The 22,428-nt window shown below is 49.1% G+C and overlaps 1 protein-coding gene across 1 annotated transcript in view; it reads left to right on the top strand.

Moving 5' to 3' along the window:
• The window catches only part of LOC146335737 (uncharacterized), a 352,825-nt gene that overhangs the window by 66,637 nt on the left and 263,760 nt on the right, over positions 1–22,428 (top strand). The window contains exons 7-10 of the mRNA XM_084820776.1: positions 3,493–3,537; positions 6,154–6,207; positions 10,859–10,903; positions 22,067–22,120. Of these exons, the coding sequence (XP_084676902.1) occupies positions 3,493–3,537; positions 6,154–6,207; positions 10,859–10,903; positions 22,067–22,120 (198 nt within the window). The remainder of the gene's footprint in view (positions 1–3,492; positions 3,538–6,153; positions 6,208–10,858; positions 10,904–22,066; positions 22,121–22,428) is intronic.

Genomic DNA, 22,428 nt, shown 5'->3' with positions numbered 1-22,428 from the left:
AAGCGATACCATGACTGGGCAGAAAAAGGGCAAGATGGTTCTATTGCTTCCTGGGCCTTCCTGAATAGCCGAGCAGCTTAGGCAACCAGCCCTGGAACTGAAGAAGCCAGACTGTGTTCCTCAAGGGCTGCTGCTTTGGCACCTGATCCTCCGCTCCACCAGAGCATGCAATAGGCTTGTATCTGGATAGTGCCTCTGGTCCCGCTTGTGTTGTCAGAAATGTAAAGTACTTTTTTGGATCTTGCACAGCAGCTGGAAGGGTTTCAGCGCCCCATTAAACAAGGCTGCATTGGCAGGATGCCTTTTGGACTTGGCGTGCATGCGGGACTCACACGGCCTTCGCTGTCGTCTCCTTCTCTGCCCTTTCCCTCTTTGCTCTTCGAAGCCTGCCGGCCTGTCACTTTGTGGGCTGATGGGGTGGATTAAAACTGCCACTGCAGAAACAGCGAGTACTTCTGCAACGCGCCCCCGAGATTTCCTCTCTGAGCAATAGCCCGGTTGTGATTTAAGACCCATCCGGAAGCATCTGGAGAGTAAAGCAAACTTGGACGATTCCTTTCCTCCTGTCATGCAGTTCTATTTGAAGAGGCGCACAATAGGGAGGGCCTTCCGAAGACCTAGCGGTGTTGTGTAAAGTTGATTCTCCCTGCCACATCCCTTCCTGACAACGGTTCTGGTTAACACAGAACAATTTGTATAGATAATGGCAGTAGACGGTGACGTACGAAGGTTTGTACAAAGCCATGGGGGTGGGGGAGAACATCTGAAAAGAACGAGAGCCAGAGTGGTGTCGTGGTTAGACTGTTGGACTGGGGACTTGAGAGATCTGGGTTCTAATCCCCACTCAGCCATGGATCTCATTGGGTGACTTTGAGCCAGTCACTGACTCTCAGCCTAACCTACCTCGCAGAGTTGTTGTGAGAATGAAAGGGAGAGGAGGAGGATTATGTTTACGCCACCTTGGGCTCCTTGGAGGAAAGGTGGGATATAAATGCAACAAATAAATAAACAAATAAGAAAAAGGATCAAAGCTACATTTTCCTCTGAATTCAAATGGAATTCAGTGGGAAATATGGGCTTCTACTAAGGCAGACTAAGCTTCAAAGCATCACGTTAAAGATGTAGCAAGCAGCTACGTCTTTTTTTCTTTTTCTTTTTTACTCTAGTGCAAGCACAGGCCCCCAATCCAGATTGGGACCTGTGTGTGTGCATGTGTAAAGGGACTCCCCCCTGCCCCGTAGTCCCAATCTGGGCCGGAGACCCCACAACTGCAATTTATACTGTCAAATAGTGATCCATTAAAGAAAAAGGATAACTGTTTGGCACTATAAATTCCAGTTATGCAAGGCTTGGGTGGCATGGTGTAGTTCTGGATTGGGACCGCAGTGGAGGGGGAAGGATTAAAAACCCCCTAACCCCCATCCTACAGTCCCAATACAGATCATGCCCCCTGCTCTTACACTAGAGTAAAAAGGAACAGAAGTAACGTACTGTCTGTGTTATGTATTCTAGGGGTACTGTGGGTTAGTTATTGTTTGGGCATCTACTGTAGAATTATTGATGACCAACTGTTGATACGTTTGGGCCAGATCAAGTTTAATTAATTAATTAATTAAATTTATTAATCGCCCATCTGGCCGGTCACCCAGGTTTTGCAAAGACTTTCCCTCCACCAAGAACTGTGAGGAGTTGATTGACAGCAGGCACTGGCCATGGATGCTGCTTAAGTGCCTTATTCACAGTGCACTTGTAATCCGTGCACAATCGCACCTTCGTTGCCAAAAAAATGTTGTCTTGGTAGTAGGAATGAGTGCAGGAATCAGCGGGCCTCAAACACAACTGGTCTTTATTCATTACACACAGAAGTGAAGGACTGCATTCATCCCAGAATGCAGGACACGGAATAATGGGCTCAAGTGACAGGAAGCCAGATTCCGGCTGAACATCAGGAGAAACGTCCTGACTGTTAGAGCAATACGACAATGGAACCAATGACCTGGGGAGGTGGTGGGCTCTCCCACACTGGAGGCCTTCAAGACGAGGCTGGACAGCCACCTGTCAGGGATGCTCTGACTTGGATTCCTGCACCGAGCAGGGGGTTGGACTCGATGGTCTTGTAGGCCCCTTCGAACCCTACTATTCTATGATTCTATGACTTAGCAGAAGCTCCACCCACTTTTGCCGCTCCCAACTCTACAGGAGCTGCCAAGGTTCAAAAACAATAACTAACCCACAGTACCCCCTAGAAGACATGACAGTCTGCTCTGACCAATAGGCTCTAAAATGCAGGTTTCTGCATTTGGGGACACATGTAGCAGAATCCAGATCTGCTCTGCATCCATCCGTAGGAACCTAGGAAGCTGCCTTCTGCTGAGTCAGATCACTGGCTCATCTAACTCAGGATGCTCAGCACAGGTTGGCAGCAGCTCCGTGAGGATTCAGGAAGGCATCTTTCCTGTTCTGAGACCTTATAGACTCATAGAATCATAGAACTGTAGGGCTGGAAGGGGCCTACAAGACCATCGAGTCCAACCCCCTGCTCAGTGCAGGAATCCAAGTCAGAGCATGTCCTTTTGCATGCCACTCATGGGCTCTACACATTGTTGGGTCCAGGTTTTGGGGGGCTCCTGGCAGGACGCCCACAGCGGGCCCCCTCCTTCAGGGAGTTTACCTTCTCACCGTCACTGTCACCAGCTGCCGTTGCTCCTCACCCTCTGTCTCGCCGCTGCCAAAATGCCTCCTGCTCCGCCATTGCCTTGGCCAGAGCAAGAAGCAGGTTGTAATGGGGAAGATATATTTTAAAATATAGACAGCCATATATACATCTATTTTAATAATAATAATAATAATAATAATAATAAATAACAATAATAGGAGGAGGAGCAAGTCCAGGGGGCTCTTGTCAGTTGGCCCTCGGTGGGTGCCCAATCATGCCTACCTTTGAAGCCAGCCCTGGCTCTACCATGGAGCTATAGCCCTTCCTCAGGGAGGACTCTACTTCCTATGCTATCTTAAGACTACGCAACCCACAGTGCAGTGCAACTCAGCAAAGTACACATGCATGAATACATCTGGGGCCTGTTAAGTGAACTTTGGTTGGTCAGCTGTGCTACTCTCCCAGCAAACTAAAACCAAGAGCCACAACAAATCTTCCATGGAAAACTGTAACGGGTCCACGCGAATGAGTTTCATAACGGAGCTGTTCTTGGAGGTTTTGCACCTTCTGCTCATGGTAAAGGAGGAGGGGAAAAGCAATAGCTGGGAAAGAAGGAGTGGCAAAAGCGTGAAGAGACAATGGAGTACATTTGGTGGGTTTGCTGTTAGCTTCCGCCCTTAATGCAAATTGGCACAGTGTATTTATGTTGTTCTGTATCTTCATCATGAATGAACAATACGGCTTCTTGGTTACATGAGTGGGTCCAGGCATGATGATTCCACTAGCATTTTATTAACAAGAAATAAATTTACCCACCTTTGTATTCTTTTGAACAGGGACAGAAAGGATATCTTGGCCCATCAGGTCATCCTGGAGACCAGGTGAGTGTTTTGAGAGTGTCTTAAAACTAGCGATGGTCACCATCACCATCATCATTATTCCAAACAATTTTTTTTTACAAATGTTAGAAGTATCGGATCATACAAATGATTAGCAAATGATGAATCATTCATGTTCCATTTTACAAGTAAAGAAATTCTACTACCTACTTGTCAGGTTTTAAGGTACAATCTATACAGCTTCATAATACCCCTGATAGAGAATGTGGATTGACACTTTCTTGCACTTCATTAGACCAGGACATAATGAAGAAGGTCCACTTTTTCAATGAAAGAACCTTATAACTGTCAGTCCTCCGTCCCTCTGACCAGATTTGTAAAGGGTTTTGCAAAGGATTTAAAGAAACGCCACACCGTCGTTACCTTGTCTCCAAACCAGTCTTCCAAACACAGTTGCGTGTCCCCAGAAGCTCACTTCCCTTAGGAATTGCCCTTTGACAGCTGCCTTGAAATGGCCATCCCCCAGAACTCTTTTGAGGACCCCGGAACCAAAGGAGCCAGGTGCTGTTCTGCTCCAGGTTTGTTCCGTTCCCAGGTGTGGAATGGCCATTGCCTGGATTGGGAGCTCTGAGCACCCTTCTTTCCAGATCTGGAGATCTTTTCATATCCGCCGAGCCAAACTGGGGAGCTCCAAAAACTCCCCAAACAGAGCGGGGAGTGGATCTCTTTGCAGATGCTGAGCTTGCCTGCTCTACTGAACACAATGCAGGCATCGGAGCTGCGTCCATACACTGGAGCACGTGTGAAGCTCTGCTGGCGTTTCTGGATCAATTTGTTTTTTTCAGGCTTTGGCTGGATTCTGTTTGTTGTGTTCTTTTCTTTTCTTAATTCCATGGGCCCCCTTACTAATTCAGTATCGATGGTGGATGAAGCGTAGGGAGACTTGAGTTTAGCTCCTAAGCATTTTCGAATGTTCTGGAAAGAGCTGTACGTTTACATTACCTCCCTCCCTCCAGCAGTGCATTAAAATTTCAGCTGGAGTGGACTGAATCACTCCTTAAAGAACGAGACTGTAATTTAATTTTCTCCTACGCTCACCTCACCCCGTTTCTGTTTGGATAAGTGTGATGTTTACAGGGTGTTTTTTGTTTTTTTTAAACCCAACACCCAATGAATAGCACAGCTTGTTAAGACTGATGTGAAAGAATATTATATACGAATTCACTCGAGGTGAAATATATTGAGTATCGCTGTTGGGAAGAACATCCGTTCACTTGGGGCTTGCACAGTAACTCTTCTTCCCTTCTTCATGCGATGAGCTTGCAATTTATTTATTTATTTAATACAGGGTTGCGCAACAACTGTGGGAGCACATTGGCCCTGGCGGGACCTTCTGGGAGTCACGCAAGTGGGTGGGACTGGAAGGTGGGGCTGTGACCCATGTACCTATTCACACACACATGGTCGCTAGGGGTTGGAGGAGAGGCTTTAACCTCACTTTCCAGCGACCCCAGTGCAGGGAATTGAGCTGTTTCCCTCCTGTTACGAACAGCGAGGAAACGGCAACCTCAGTCAGGACTGCTGGAGGCAAGGACATGAGATTAAAGCCTCTCTCCCCGCCGCTCCTCATGATCCTGATCTGATCAACCATAGCAAAGCAGTCTTGGTCTGTGTCGCTCAGGATGCATGAGAATGTTGTTTTTGCTCGCAAAACGTGCGAGCGTGCCCCGTTCGAAGCTCCAAACGTGAGCGCAAGCACACGTCCGCCGAAAATATTAGTGAATTGTCCAACATGTGCTCGTGTTTGTCTCATTCCCGATTCCCAGTTCGATTTGCGGAAATTTCCTCTGTAGGCTGAATCAGCCCCTATGAATTAGAATTAGAATTATCCTATGGAGGAAAGTTGAACAAATTTGGGGAAACCTGTGGAAATCTCCTGTTCAATTGCTGCTGGATTTGCCCATGTTTCCCCGTATGGACAGCATGAGCAACGAATGGGAATGGGAGGTGAGCGTCGAGACAATGTTCAGAGAATCCTGGTGTCCTCAAACGTGGCTCGTACGCCCATCCCTATGTGTCGCCATGTGCAATGGCATAGCTTCATGCAAGCTCAAGCTTCGCTGAGTCTGTTCAGCATGAGAGTTTGTGCTCTCTGTTATCATTCACACTATTTCTGATGCGCAAGCTGTGAGTGCCATTCCCCATGTAGCCAAAATGGCACCGACTGTGTGCAAGACCGAGGACTCAGAATGCTTGGGGGAACCAAGTACAAATCAGATTTTGGAAAAAGAACCCCCCCCGCCCCCCGCAAATAAACAGCCCAGTGAGGACTGAGTATGTTGAGGACCAAGGGTTGCTGACTGACTGTTAGGGTGGTGGTGGGAAAAGGAAAACCCAGGGAGAGGGGAAATGGAATGGAGCGACTGGAATCCCAATCAGGGAGCACTCCATGCTGCAACAGTTTGCACTTGTGCTGTCTAAATTGGATAGATAAAAGGCATTGTGCTGTTTGCTGGGTATCTTTTGTTCTTACCAGTGTGGCAACCTCTGTGCTGAGAAAGATGAATGAAACGGCATTACTACAGATGGCCAGTTTGTGAAAATGTATTTAATTCTCCCTGTTTCTTCCTCCTCCCCTCCCATTTCTATTTTTGGCAGGGTGAACGAGGACCCGATGGAAACCCAGGTGCCAAAGGTTATCCTGGCAGGCAGGTGCAGTAAATCTTACCGTGCTGTGCACAGCATAGGGATTGGGGGGAAATGCAGGTCGATGACAATAATGCCCCACAATTACAGTTGATTTGGGTCCAGTCATAATAGGCTTGCACCTCCTCCTTTCTCTGCATATAGAAAGCTAGCATATCAGGGATAATGTTTCCAGCTTAGTTTCTCCCTAACATGCTAATTGTTTTATGTTCAAGGAAACATATTTAGAGAGAGGGTTGGATGCAGGCTTAGTCATTCATGGAGTAGACCCATTGAAATCAATGGCATTTAAGATTAGTCACAACTAATTTGTCCCATTGATTTTAATGGGTCTACTCCAGCCTGGTGCCCTCCAGATGTTTTGGACTACAACTCCCAGCATTCCTGACCATTGGCCATGCTGGCTGGGGCTGATTGGAGTTGAAGTCCAAAACATCTGGAGGGCACTATCTTGGGGAAGGCTAGTCTGCTCTAAGTATGACGATGGTGGATCCAACCCATCTCGTATGGAAGATAATTTGGTCATGGGAGCCCCCACTAAATGTCTGACGTGGGACAGACCTAATACAGGTTGAACACCTCTGTGAAAACTAGGCAAAAGATACACGTCAGGTTTTAGTATGTGCGCATCAGGCAAAGCTCTCCTGCAAGACTCATTCATTTCAATGGAGGAAGCCATGGATCTCCTCTGTCCAGTGAAATGAATGGGCAGCTTGTGTGCACATATTCCTTGGTGCACATCAGAGTGCGTGAGCTGGAGTTCTGACTTAGGACACCCATGTGCATTTTTTCCAGTATATGCCAGATGCTGCTCTGTACAAAATAAAGAAAAATAGAATAAAATAAGTTTTTGTTTTTATTTACTCTGAAGGGAGACTTTATACAGTTGCACCTTCTCTCCTTGTAGCAACACAGTTGGGGGGGAAGCTGCAGGTGCTGAGATTCTCTCTTTGAGGCAACTATAAAAAGGGCATTGAATGGCTTGGCCTCTATTGAACCCTGGTTGTGTGCTAGCCTATGTTGCCAAGAAGGGTATTATTTATTTATTACAGTCATATCCTGCCTTTTTTCCTCCTTAAGGAACCCAAGGTGGCATACATAATCCTCTTCTCCATTTTATGCAAGCTTTAAAATTACACAGAATGCTTAGTCAGACTAAATGGACAGGAGACCATGTGACTGACTTGCACAGTGATTTCTGACATGGCAAACACACCATCATTTGACTCTTTTACACAGGAATTCTGGCATGATGTGCCTCCATATTCTCTGTTGTTATGGCACGTTGACCTCTCTTGTAAATAGAGAATTGTAAATGTCAACACATAAGTAATAGAAAGTGCCAAGATGGCCGCTTATCTCCACATGGCTCAACAAACATTTAAAAGCTTTTGTCCGGGGCAATGCTGACAATCTCCCCACCATAAAGCCTCCAGTCTCCACCTATCCATTTTGTTTGATGAGATGCTCTGTTGAACTTGAAGCCTTGCAGACTTTTTTCAGCAATGGAGAAGACATTTATTCAAGGTTTGTGGGAGGGGAGTTCTGCTTCTCTTAACCTCTTGGGATCAATTAAATCCAGCTGTCTATACCAAACGTTTCAGTCCTCGGGTATGTTTACTTTCCTGACTTGGATTTTTTTTTTTTTTTTACTGCTTGTTACTTCTCTTGGCTGGTGTTGGCTTTATGGCACTATGGAAAAGGGGGAGTTGTTGGCTTCTGTTTGCTTTGTGCATCAGAGACAAATTTGTTAACTTTAAGTGGGAGAAAAACAACAACCAACCAAACTTTGGCGATGATGTTTGAGTCAAAAAGAGTCTAACTTGACACTGGGGTCCCAGGCTGCTTTTGCAGAACTTCCTGAGTGAGAAACAGAAGTGTGTGTGTGTGTGTGTAATAAACCATTCCATTTTGTTTGTGAAGCAGACAAATTCAATTTGGCAAAGAAGAAATAACCACAGAAGTCTACTGTGCATTTCTTTTTTTAGTGAGGAAGGATAATTTCAAGGTGGCTGAAGTTATGGGCACTTGCCCTGAATTCATATTTTCAGTTGCCTTTCATTGCCATCCTACTCCAAATAATCTCTATAAAATTTCTGAGATTTTCATATGTTTCTAGTTCTTATGGATTCTGTCAATGGCAGATTCCTAAGTAATTTGGACTTGGGAGTCTTACCTCTTCAGTAGCAGCAGGAGTGGTAAGGAAAGGCACCCCATTTTTACTCAGAGAAACTCCTTACTCTCATGCCGCACTGTCCACTTCCAGGGCTGTGCTTCTTGCCTCGGTTCCGTTATGTCTCATCTCACCCTCTAGGCCAGGGGTGCGCAACTTATGGCCCTCCAGTTGTTTCAGCCTACAACTTCCATCATCCCTAGCCAGCACAGCCAATGGCGAGGGATCATGGGAAAGGCAGGCCCAAACGTCTGGAAGGCCACAAGTTAGCCACCCCTGCTCTAGGCAGAGTCTCAGGATCCATCTGTAAGCACATTGTGGACCACATGGCTTAAGGATCACTGACCTGGCTATCCAGTGCATAGGGTATTACTTCAGCTAATCAGATCTTTCAAAATGCCACCTTCTTTCCAGCTGAGTAAATGGAGACAGATTGGAGGATACGTCCCCTTTATGCAGGGTGCAGGATACGTCCCCCTTTATGCAGACAAAAATCCCTGCATCTAAAGTGGTGGTGCTGGACAAAAGAGAACTACAAGGCTCTGGACCATGTGCTGGGCTGGTGAAACTAGCCAGGCTTCTTTTGGGACAGGCTTGAAGGATCTGTCAATTGTTGGTCAAAAGTGTCTCAAGGCAAGGCTAGAGAGTCTCAAGGCAAAGCTAGAGAGACTCAAAGCAAGGCTAGAGAGTCTCAAGGCAAGACTAGAGTCTAGATCAGTGGTGGTTATTTAATTATTTGCAGTTTTTTTTAATTCCGCTCCTCAGCCAAAAAAGCTCCTGGAGCAGCTTACATGCAATCAGGAAAACAAGACAGTCCCTGCCTGCAGAGGATGATGGGAGGGCTGTGTCCTTTGGCCAGGAGGGCCCTGACTAAGACACTGATTGCCCTACCCACAAGGAAGTGGCTTGAGCCTCTTCCTCATCCGAATCTGCTGCACACTGGAAGGCTCAAAGGCTGGGGGTCATGACATTTCCTGGTCCTAGTCCCAGCCCCTCCTGACACCCCACCCTGGGTGCTACAGCAGCAGCCCTCTCCCATGGCTTGCCCCACAGCAGCTGGTTTTCAGAGGTTGCCTGAAGGCTGTGGATGGACCCAACCTGCTTGGTTGGACTCACCATCGAGGGCATACCCTCAAGACATCCTGGCCCATGTTTGCGGGTTCACTTCTTGCCAATGAGATATCCCCAGGAAAGAATCCCATCATCCCATCATCTTGCAGATCTGGGCTGAAAAATTTCTAGGATCCCACATTACTCCAGGGATGAGTTAGTGGTGGAGAACCCTAATATAAGTATGGTACTAGGAAGAAGCAAGCCACTCACTGCCAGTTGCTGGGGAGCATGAGTGGAAGAGTGCTACTACCCTCAGGTCCTGCTCATGGGCTTTGTATTTGGGCACCTGGTTGGGCATCCTCTTCTTCTGTTCTTAAGCTATGGATTTCGGTAGCACAAGGTGTAGTGATGGCCACCACATTCGATGGCTTTAAAGGAGACAAATTTGTGAAGGTTGAGGCTGTTGTTGGCTAGTAGACACATGATGGCCATGTGTTCCCTCCAGGATCAGAGACAGTATTTATTTATTTATTTATTTATTGCATTTATATCCCGCCTTTTTTCCTCTTGCAAGGAACCCAAGGTGGCTTACATTCTCCTCCTCCTCCTCCTCCTCTCCATTTTATCCTCACAACAACAGCCCTGTGAGTTAGGTTGGGCTGAGAGTCTGTGACGGGCCCAGAGTCACCCAGTGAGCTTCCATGGCTGAGTGGGGACTAGAACACGGATCTTCCGGCTCCCAGTCCAGCACTCTCACCACTACACCATGCTGGTAGTAGGCCTCTGTATGCCAGTTGCTGGGGAACATGGGCAGGAGGGTGCTGTTGTGCTCACGTCCTGCTTGTGGGCATCCCACTGGGGCAGCTGGTTGGACTCTGTGGGAATGGAATGCTGGACTAGATGGACCCTTGGTCTGATCCAGCACAGCTCTTCTGATGGCTTTCAGTTAGCTACCGATGAATACAGCTAATTTTGTGATGCCTCAGCCAGGAGGTTAAGTAGCTCCGTGTATGTTTTTGTGACTTATTACATCCTGATACAGCTGCCTCTTTGAATCTGATACACTCCTCTTTGGTGGCTTTGCTGCTCTGGAATGGAGTTGGAATGAACTCCTGTCTCTGTCGGAAATACAGATTTCTGCAGAGTCATCTCCCCACAAAAATTAGGCCGTTTTGTTTTTGAACGATTCTTCTTCTTATCATTATTATTTGGGGTTGGACTCGATGGTCTTGTAGGCCCCTTCCAACCCTGCTATTCTATTATTATTATTATTGCTTCTTTCCTCTACATTCCTTTCCAGCTATCTCTTGGACCAGCTCCCAAATCACAGCGGAGCCTTCACTTTGGCACTGTTTGCAGAAAGTTGCAAGCGATAACATCTCCACATTTATCTGTCTTTTGTTTGTTTGTTCTTCTCCTCTTGTGTTTCAGGGTCTACCTGGACCGATAGGGGAACCTGGTCCAAAGGGAAGCCGGGTAAGTGAGAGAGGGTTGCTCACCTACATTTCTGTTGACCCCCAAGGCCTCTCTGCATGCTGTATTTTAAAATGGAAAAAGGGGGAGGAGCCCTTAATTCTTACCCATTTTCCTTCTCCAAGTCACCTCTCTCCCCTCCCTGCCATTGCTTTCCAAACTGCTCCCCCCCCTTGTGGGTTTCCTGGCATTTATTCGACTCTGCATAAGCACATCTGGAACCCCACACCTGGAATGGGCATTAGCTGGGGGGGTGGTAATATGGAGCAGAGAAGCGGACGGCAGTGGAAGAGTTAAAAAAAAACACTTGTCTGCTCAAACTCGCCCCATCCTGAAACTGCTTTTCTTTAGAAAAATCCCCCCCGCCACGTATTTGCATGTAATATGTAGTTGGTCTTGTAAATGACCCTGAGACTGGAGTGAGTGAGTGTGCATTTTAGCCTTAAGAAGAGGAGCGGGGTTCCGGGTCTCATAGGAGCAGGGAGAAATGTGAACAGGGCAAAGGCAGCAAGCTGTTTCTGAATGTATCTAGTACTTAAACCAAAAAACCTACCGAACCGATCCTTCTATCCTCACGACGACCCTGTGAGGTAGGTTTGGCCTGAGGTCAACCTGCGAGCTCTGCAGCTGAGTGGAGTGGTGAACCCCAGTCTCCCTAGACATAGTCCACTGCTCCAACCATCACACCAGCAGAGAGAGGCTGCCGCCTGGGCCAAAGGATGCCCTCCTTTCTTCGGAGGGCCGCCCCTCAGTCTGGCCTGCTGACCGGGAACAAGGAACAGCTGGAACGGATCTGCCTGGCCGGGCCTCAGCCTGCCGGCGGCTGCGGCAGAAAGGAAGCTGTCGCAGGCGGTTTGCCAGGTTTGTCCAGAACACTCGGCCTGCGGCACAGCAGCAAACGCTGTCTCCTTGAACCGGCTTTGTCTGCCTGCTGTTTCTGAGCGCCATCTCCTGCAGCCGCCCAGCTGTCTGTATTCAGTTCCTTCCCAGCCCGTTTGCCATGTGGGCCAGGACTTGAGCCTGTCCTGCAGCTAGTGTCTCCCTCACCTTGGCCTGGCAAACCCAAGAGCCCCGTCCATGGCTGTTACAGATACGGCGCCAACAGCGGGGCGGTGAATCTGCTCCGGGTTTCAGTGAGAACCAGTCAGAACTCTGAAGGAGCTAAAGCTTCCACACCTTGGAGAGCTCCTTCAGAGTTCTGACTGGCCTTGAACGAAACCCGGAGCGGATTCACTGCCCCACTGAAGTCGGAGCATCTTGGAGCTTTCCTTCAGAGTTCTGACTGGCCTTGGCTGAAACCCGGAGCGGATTCACTGCCCCACTGAAGTCAAAGCACCTTGGAGAGCTCCTCTAGAGTCCTGACTAGCTCTGACGGAAACCTGGAGAGGATTCACTGTCCCATTGACATCAACACCACCAGCCTCCACTGGGTGCCTCAATGAGCTGCTCACGGCTGAGGTGTGGCTTCCAGACAGACTGGGATGACCGGGTGATTCTCTAGGGCAGCCTTTCCCAAAACGGTGCCCTCCAGAGGTTTTGGACTCGGACTCCCATCAGCCTCAGCCAGCATGCCCAATGGTCTGGAATGCTGGGTGGTGTAGTCCAAAACTTCTGGAGTGCACCAGGCTGGGTAGGGCTGTTCTAGGGAGGTGTGGATAGGAGGGCTACTCCAGACTCCCCCCTCCCTCCCCCTAATAAACGATGATGATGATGGATGCCTCCGTCAGCCTGGTTTGGACTCAAGGCTGCACTGAGCAGGGGGTTGGACTCGATGGCCTTATAGGCCCCTTCCAACCCTACTCTTCTATGATTCTATGAAGCTGGACAGCCACCTGTCAGGGATGCTCTGACTTGGATTCCTGCACTGAGCAGGGGGTTGGACTCGATGGACTTATAGGCCCCTTCCAACCCTACTCTTCTATGATTCTATGAAGCTGGACAGCCACCTGTCAGGGATGCTCTGACTTGGATTCCTGCACTGAGCAGGGGGTTGGACTCGATGGACTTATAGGCCCCTTCCAACCCTACTCTTCTATGATTCTATGAAGCTGGACAGCCACCTGTCAGGGATGCTCTGACTTGGATTCCTGCACTGAGCAGGGGGTTGGACTCGATGGACTTATAGGCCCCTTCCAACCCTACTCTTCTGTGATTCTATGAAGCTGGACAGCCACCTGTCAGGGATGCTCTGACTTGGATTCCTGCATTGAGCAGGGGGTTGTACTCGATGGACTTATAGGCCCCTTCCAACCCTACTCTTCTATGATTCTATGAAGCTGGACAGCCATCTGTCAGGGATGCTCTGACTTGGATTCCTGCATTGAGCAGGGGGTTGGACTCGATGGACTTATAGGCCCCTTCCAACCCTACTCTTCTATGATTCTATGAAGCTGGACAGCCACCTGTCAGGGATGCTCTGACTTGGATTCCTGCATTGAGCAGGGGGTTGTACTCGATGGACTTATAGGCCCCTTCCAACCCTACTCTTCTATGATTCTATGAAGCTGGACAGCCACCTGTCAGGGATGCTCTGACTTGGATTCCTGCATTGAGCAGGGGGTTGGACTCGATGGACTTATAGGCCCCTTCCAACCCTACTCTTCTATGATTCTATGAAATCTAGCTTTTTCCAGGGGCTGGGAGTAGTTGCTAGTAGGATGCCTTCGTTTGGGGCAAATGGAAATATGAGGCCCGTTCAGTTTAATGCTCATTTGTTCCAAAACAAATGCCATGAGTAACAAATTGAGATTTTTTTCATTCAGTGGTGCCGTCCGGGTAGGACTTTGGGGTGGTAGCCCTGGGTATCACTTAGCAGAATGAACAGAGCCACCCACCCCGGCCAAGGCAGCAGGTCTGGTTTACCATGTTTTGAAGGAAGCGAAGTCATAATGCACGTTATCATCTAAAGAACAGGCCCTGTAAATCCAGGCTCTAAAATGACCTAACTGCAACATTGTTTTCTCTTTACTCAGATTCGTACCCATTCGGAAGTGTGTGTATGTGTTTGCGTCTTACTTTTATCTGGAGGAGGCCATAGCAGCACCGATTTCACGAGCCACCATTTTGTTTTCCTAGAATGCCCCGGGCGTTGCATCGTTTGACAGCATTATGGAATATGGGAAATGGCATCTCCCCTCACGCCTACCCCGCCCCCCACACCAAATGGCAGTCCCCTCTGTGTGTGTGTGCTGGGGTGGCGGTGGTGTCACCATTTTTCCCAGCTGCCCACTAATGAAGCAGTGTCTGGGGCATTCTGGGAAAACAAAATGGCGGCTGTCAGGAGGGGCTACCGAAGTGAGCTTTGCCACTGCTGTCAAGTCAAAGTAATCAGAAAAAAAGTAAAACCCACAACGAATGTAAGGAAATAAATGTGATTTTTTAATGGATTATTGGATGGAGTGAAGTAAGTTTGAAAGGTTGTCACAGAGAGGAAGGCCAGGATCTCTTCTTGATCATCCCAGAGAGCAGGACACGGAATAATGGGCTCAGGTTACAGGAAGCCAGATTCCGGCTGAACATCAGGAGAAACTTCCTGACTGTTAGAGCAAGGCGACAATGGAACATATTACCTGGGGAGGTGGGGGGCTCTCCCACACTGGAGGCCTTCAAGACGAGGCTGGACAGCCACCTGCCAGGGATGCTCTGACTTGGATTCCTGCACTGAGCAGGGGGTTGGACTCGATGGTCTTGTAGGCCCCTTCCAACCCTACTGTTCTAGGATTCTGTAATTCTAAGTCTCTTCAACGACCAAAACGAAGGGTGTTCATGAAATAAATCGTGAAAAACGGACGTCCTTTCCCAGCCCGAGTATTGTACACTCCTGGTATTTCAGGATCCGCTAAATCAGTGTCAGGGTTTTGGTGATTTGAACCAGGAGCCTTGTGGGATCAGGCTGGGAGCTGACCTGGGGCTGTCTGTGGCCAAGGCCTCAGAGCACAGAAGGGAACCGGGGCGTGCGTGGCTCCTGCAGCCGGCGGGCAGTATGAAAACTTTAGTCAGGCTGTAAAAAGGCCGGAGCTCACATCCTCTCCGCTTCCAGAGCAAGAATTGTTGCAGGCTGCATGTCAGGCTCCAGCCAGCACCGTTGTGAATTACCCCCTCCCCGTTTTCACCGTCCCATTCAGCGGCGGCAGAAATGGGAGAGGAGCAGCTCCCGAACTGTCCTGTTCCCCCACTGAGGTCTGCCAAGGCGGTCCCACTATACCTCCCCGTCCCACCCAGAGTACAGTTGGTGCTTACACAGCAGAGCGTCTTCTTGGTTGTCTCACCCAGACTTTGGAACTCCCTGCTCTGGGAGGCCTGGCCAACCCCTTTGCTTTTTGGTTTTCTCCCTTATCGCTTCTACTCCCCATGGAGCACAGGGTTTTTTGGTCTGGCTTGCTATGGTGTTTCCTTTGGCGCTGCCGCTGTTCACATTCCACAGATGTTTTTTGTTTCTTGCCTTTTAAAACGATTCTTTGATAATTTCTTGTACATTGCCTGGAAACGGGGGGGGGGGAGGGCTTTGATTAAAAAAAGGCATTTTAGAAGCCACAAAAACAAACAAGCAAATAAATAGATATATACATATTCAAAGTGGCTGGGTGAGCATGCAGTACAGGGACTTCAAAATGTTGGCGGCCGGTGGCAGGACATAGGAGCCAAAGAGCACTGATGAGTCTTGCAACCCCTGCTGTCAAAGTGCCCCCCTCCGACATGTGGAATAGAAGAGGCGGTTTCATTGTCTTTGTTGTTGTTGTTGTTGTTGTCATGCCCCCATCCTCCAAATTTGGGCCGAAAATTCTGTTTTGAAAACTTTGGGCCAAGCCCTCCTCCGAATCATAGCTGCTGTGGCTGACCTCTGGAGCCCCCAGGCTGGAGAACACACCCTGGAATCCAGGTCTAGATCTGGAGATCGCCACCCACACCCCGAGCAGACCCTGAAATCCGGTCATTTTGGGAGCACATTGAAGGAGGCTGGAGTAACATCGCAAATTGGTGTCCGACAGAGAACTGCTTCTCTCCCTGCTGGTTACCCAGTCAGCTTGGGGCCCTCCATATGTTTTGGACTACAGCTCCCACAATCCTTGACCATTGGCCTTGCTGGCGGGGGTTGATAGGAGTTGTAGTGAGAACCGGTGAGCACCAGGTTGCTCTCCCCTGCATAATAGAGATAGACGGAAAGCACTAGGTATAAAAACCTACAAGGAAGAGGGGGCATAATTGGTTAGGGGGCTTGCATAACAATCTCTGGGCAATTCCTGGTATCAAATGCTCATTTTGAATATTTATTTAAGTATTTGCTTGTTTGTTTTTGCGGCTTCTAAACCACCTTTTTTTTAGTTAAAGTCTCCCCACCCCCCACCCCAGCAATGTATAATAAATTATCAAAGAATCATTTTAAAAGCAAGAAACAAAAAACATGCGCTGAACGAGAACAGTGGCAGAGCCAAACGGAATACCATAAAAAGCCAGACTAACAAACCTTTGCTCCGTAGGGGGTAAAAATGAGAAGGGAGAAAACCCAAAAGCAAGGGACTAGCCAGGCCTCCAGGGGTAGGGTACTGATGTTGGAGGAATTCGCCTGGGGGGTGGCTTTTGATGAGCTTTCATCAGCTCGGCCCTCCGGACTTTGTCTCACTTTCCCATGAGCTGGCCTGACTTGGTTTGCGTTGAGTCAGGCCAGCTTGCATATTTTCCGGTTGTGCAAATTCAGCGAATTGCGTCCGAAATTTGCACAAATTCCTATTTATGGGGGACCTCCCGCCAAAAAATGTCCCCAGATTTTGGGAAAAACCCCGCGGCTTAGCTCGCAAATGTGAGCAGAGCCAGGCGGTCAGTGGGAATCCATTGGGCCCCCAACGGGCCGGATTTTCAAACGACAGACATCCGTAGGGTAGGGGGTTCCAAAGTCTGGGTGAGACAATCAAGAAGACCCGTAAGCACCAACTGTACCCTAGATGGGAGGGGGGAGGTGAAACAGGGCCCCCTTGGCAGACCTCAGTAGGTGAGCAGGATGTGTCAGGGTCTGGTGGTCTTTCTAAGTACCCAGGCCCAAATGGCTCAGGGCTTTAAAAGATATGACCAGTGCATTGAAATGGGCTCGGAAACGGACCGACAGCCAACACAGATTGAACAGCAATCGAATCCCATCCCCTGAATAACAGGGCCCTATCACAGCCTCCCACAATGGCTTGTTTGTTTATTTCTTTCACTTCTACACCACCCAATAACTGAAGCTCTCTGGGCGGTTCACAAAAATTAAAACCACAAAGCGCAGCATAAAACGATATAAAATATGGAAGCTTTAAACTGCAATATAACGTACAGCCAGAATAAAACCTAGCAGCAATGCATAGATTTAAAATACAGATGTAAAAAACCAAAGCTAAAAGACTAGGCAGCTAAAATGCTAAAATACTGGGAGAATAAAAAGGTCTTCACCTGGTGCTGGAAGGAGTACAACGTAGATGCCAGGCGAACCTCTCTGGGGAGCTCATTCCACAGCTGGGGTGCCACAGCAGAAAAGGCCTCCTTCCTGGTAGCTACCCGCCTCACTCCCTTTGGCAGGGGCTCCTGGAGAAGGACTACTGAGGATGATCTTAGGGTCCAGGCAGGAATATATGGGAGGAGGCGATCCTTCAGATAACCTGGCCCCAAGCCATTAATGGCTTTGAATGTTAATGCCATCGCTTTGAATGGGGCCCGGAAACGGACTGGCAGCCAGTGCAGCTGGAAAAGTACTGGCATAATGTGATCTCGTTGGCCAGTCCCCGTTAACGATCTCACTGCCCTATTTTGGGCCAGCTGAAGTTTCTGAACCGCCTGTGGTCCAGAAAATGGCTTGTGGGTGCTGGGTGTGCTGAATCAGTGTATCTGACAGCCCTGCCCCCCTAAAAAAACCCTTAACCTGTAAGGGCAATCTAGTGCTGAGGTCTCCAGATGGTGCTCGGGGACACCAGTGAGTGTGCCCACAGGCAGCATCTCTCTGCCCCCCCATTTTAATTTTATTTCTTAAACATTTTTTTTTAAACAGGGAGTCTGGCATGCCGCAGAGGGAAGCACCATCTTTATTTGGGTTCCAAGGAGAGGTTTTATGTTTTGGCACTCAGGCTCCACCTCTCCCTTGGAGCTGGGTTCTTGGGCATGTGACTTTTCTTTGAGTCTCTCCCGTTGCCTTCTGGGAAGTCAGCGTTTTGTGGCTGGCTGTGCCCAGCATGGCAGCGATTTTTGGAATGGGCAAGCTCCCCTACCCCACCCCAAGGAGCCATTTTCTGGGAGCCCCTGTGGCGTCCTCTCAAAATCGCAAACGTTGTGCCCACTGCCCCTGCGTCTAAGCGGCACCATTCCTGCTTAGATAACAGTTGTGCTTTCTGGCGGTTTTTGCTCTGCGAGGCAATGGCTGTTTATGTAATACACCGCTGACTTGTGGACAGGGCTGGCCCGAGATATTTTGCTGCCTGAGGCGAAGAACAAGATGGCGCCCCTTCTCATTCCATGTATAAAAGTTGACTGGACTGGTAGTTGAATCTTTCTTCAACACTAGCAATTCTCTCCCACACCTGAATGCAGCGACTCTCTTAGCGGGCACAGGGCAGGCTGCTTGACGCACAGCTCTTTGCGGCCACCTCCCAGCGTCTGCCGCCTGAGGCAGCTGCCTCACTCTGCCTAATGGTAGGGCTGGCCCCGCTTATGGATCTCCCTGGCACAAGATGCAGTGATAGGGCACCGCCTAAGGCCTGGGCTTCACACGCAGCAGAAGGAGAAGCTAGAATGCTGAGGTGGTAGAACGGACTGTGCTGCTTCCGACTGCAGCAGGGAGATGAAGCTTCAGAATATTTCTCCCCGCAAGGAGAAAAGTAGCATAGCAGGGAGACTCTCCGTTATTCAGGGGCAGTGGACCTCAGAATATGGTTGTTAGGGGGCAAACTACACAGAGGTAGGAGGAATGTGGTTGTCTTCCCACCCTGCTTTTGGGCTTCCCACCGTTGGGTACAGGATGCCAACCTGGATGGACCTTTGGTCTGCGCCTACAGGGCTCTTCTTAGGACAGTCCCCGGCTTTTACAGCAGTGAGCTCTGGGGAGTGATTCTTGCATCTCCCATTTCTAATGACGAACCAACATCTTGAAGCCACATGCAGACGAGAACGTCTGGGCCACTTGCAGTGTTTGCATCCCTCCTCGGGTTTGGCCGTCTAGCCGAGTGCTGAGGTTTCTCGAGACTCAGGGCATGGCGGCCGCTTCTGCTTCCCCCCCTCCTTTTGCGGGGGGTTGAAAGAAGTAGGGCTCCAGCTAGCCACCTCCTACTCTCCCGACTGTAATTATAAATCATTGTGACGCTCCGAGCCAATAAATACACCTCCCTCTCTTGTCATGCGCTCCTCTCCTTGCAAGCAGTAAATGCTACCAGCTGCCTCCCATCAGCAGAAAAATTGCAAGCGATAAACAAAAGTTGACCCCATCGACAGTTTTCATTCTTGAACGAGGGAGGGAGTTGGGGCAGGGGAGGAGAAGGAGCTGATCAGCTGTTTAATATCCTGTAATGACGGATGGTGCTGTAAGACGAGCCTGTCCCCTCAACTGTACTCTGTGAATCTGATGGAGAAAACAAAGGCATTCCACGCGTTAGGAGTGAGGAAAAATGGTTGGTGCGACGGTTAGTTTCTAAAACGAGAGGCAGTGTAACAGGATCCCACCTGGATACCTTTCGCCGTAGCCCTAGAGGGGAACAGGCAACCAGTGGTTACTCAATGGTGATGGAAAGTGGACCCAAACATGCTCAGAGGCATTCTTGGCATTTATTTATCATTCCTTCGAATAGCAAATGCAGATGCTGAGTGCCAACAGGGCCACGGTGAAATGAGAGGGTGGAATTGGCATGCTTGGGGGGAACGCCGAGGTTCATAGAAGTATTATTTATTTATGTATTTTTTATGTATTTATTTAAAACATTTATATCCCGCCCTATATCATTAGGATCTCAGGCTGGCGTATGGACAACATCAATTTAGACAGTATAAAACAGTAAATAATTTAAACAGCTAAAAACATATTAAACCGTTAAGCAAGCTAATACCAATTTAAGATCTAAAATAATAAAACAGTGTGCTACTTTGGGGAATGCATTTAGCCCCCAAAGACTTTGAGAAAAAGCCACGTTTTAACTTGGCGCAGAAATGAAACCAATGTCTGCGCCAATCGGGCCTCCAAGGGGAGGGCATTCCACAACTGGGAATATCTTTGAAAATATAAATCCTAAGGGGGCAACGCAATAGGGTCTGAGCCAGGAGCCATGGCATGTAGAGTGATAGTTGGTTTCAAAGAAAAATAACACAGAATGGGGGATAGGGGTAAGTTGAATGCCCTGCTGGAACCGCCATTCCCTCCAAAGAAGAAGGAAATGCTGCAACATTTTGTTGCAGGACTCATTGATTTATATCGTACAAAATTGGTTCTATCATTATTCATATAAATTTCATATAAAGTGGGGTACACTTGAAAAAAAATGGCACTATTAAACAAAATAAAAACCCACTCCACACCCAGCATAGGAAGCTGCCTTAGACTGAGTCAGATCCCTTGGTCCATCTAGCCCAGTGTTGTCAACACGGACTGGCAGCATCTCTCCTGGGTTTCAGGCAGGGGGACTTTGAAATCTCAGCCCTGTCTAGAGATGCTGGGGATTGAACCCGGGACCTTCTGCTTGCCAAGGGGGGGCTCTACCCACTGAGCAACCAAACCCCCAAGCTCAGTAGAGCATAAAATAGCAAATCAGTGATCAAAGGCATTCTGGAAAATAGAAGGTTATTTCAACTGTCCTTCAAAAAGATTGCAAGGAGGAAGCTGTACATTCTCCGAAAATAGGGGCTGCTGCTGAGAAGGCCTTGCTCCTCATGGAGGCTGGGCTAGCCCCGCCCCCTGCAAAATGGAATCTCAAGCAGGACCTGGAGAAAGAGACGCGTACGGGAGGAGATTCCCTCAGATCATTGGCACTCAGGGCATGTTGGGCTTTAAAAATCAAAACCGAGACTTTAAATTGGGCCCAGAACTGGGCGTAGATGTCTCGAAAGAGGTGTTCATGCAAGGATGTTGAACTGTGATTGTCAGCAAGAGGGCAGCTCAGTCCTGCACTTGCTGAAGTTTCCGAAGCATCTTCAAGGGCAGCCCAAACAGAGCTCATTACAGTAGTCTTGCTCTCCGTGACCACATCTTCTGGAGCAGCATCCCAGCTCATGTTGAGCTTTGCACTCGGAAGAAGTGAGCAGGCCTTTCCCCTCGAGGATGGAGACCCGGAGCGGTGCAGGCGGATGTGAATAAGGGAGGAGGCAGAAGTCAGGTGCAAGGTGTGTGTGGGCTGGTTGGCAGGTCTAGAAGAGGGTGGAGTGAGACTCCATAAGCCGGCAGGGCAGTCAGGTTTGGAAGGAGAAGAAGTGGGGTGCGTGTGTGTATGCAGGCAGGCAGGGGTCAGCCTACAACTGGGGTGGGGATGGAGAAAGAGGATAAGGTGTAGGATTAATGGGCCTGTGGATCCCCAGAGTTCAGGTAATTGATGGGAGCTGTAGCCTGAAACGTCTTGAAGGCACCAGACACTGGGTTCAGGGGTATGTGTCTTTCCTGCAGAGTTAAAAAGCCTTTATCCATCCATAGCTCAGCCTTCCCCAACCTGGTGCCCCCCAGATGTGTTTGACTGCAACTCCCACAATCCAACAAAATGGCAAATCCACAAAGTCGTAGTCAAACACATCTGGAGGGCATCATTTTGGGGAACGTTGCTGCAGCAGAGACTTCCTGGGCTCCTTAAGGTCCTTAGATATATTTCTTCTCTGGCGAGGTTGTGATGCAGGTGCTACCCACCTGTAACATTTCCTTTTTTGCTAACCTGGACCCAAGCTCCATTTCCTCCCAGGTGCACCCCGAACCGGCCGAGGTCAGGCCCCCCAGCTGTCCGGCGCCTGCCTTCCCGGAGTCCTTGCGATCCCTGGCGTGAGGGTATGTGCCCTTGGACTACATCGTGGAAGCCAGCACCATGCAGTCCATGGGCATATACACTTGCCTCAAGGTTTATTTCGTCACGGCCGCCCCGACCCAGCGCTGGAGGACGCTCCGCTTGGTCCCGAGGGACGGGACCCCCTGCCCCACCCCTTCAGAGGAGACAAAAGGCCCTTTGTTTTCTTTCCCCCCCACAGGGATACATTGGCTTGCCGGGATTGTTCGGGCTGCCAGGAGCCGACGGAGAACGAGTGAGTATTTTTGGCAGGATGAAAGCGTCCTGTTCGCCCCCTTTCACTCTGGTTTGCTCCATCTTCCTCCTTGCCTGCCTTTGTGGCTTCTTGGTCTTTCCTGTCTTTGGCAAACGTTACTGCTACCTTGTGCTCTTGCCTACCCCTAGTACAGGGGCAGGGAACCTCTTTCAGTCCAGGGGCCAACTTGGGACCAGGATACCTGAGAGAGCGCCTTCTCCCTTACCAACCTGCCCCGTCACTGAGGTCATAGGAGGGCATGCTCCTGGTGGTTCCATGTGGACCTGTGGCCCGATTGGAGTCCACCA

Source organism: Heloderma suspectum, chromosome 14 (assembly GCF_057233095.1).
Source record: "Heloderma suspectum isolate Gila_16-S chromosome 14, 16-S_ref, whole genome shotgun sequence".
NCBI lineage: Eukaryota > Metazoa > Chordata > Lepidosauria > Squamata > Helodermatidae > Heloderma > Heloderma suspectum.
This window is presented reverse-complemented; position numbering and strand designations above follow the sequence as displayed.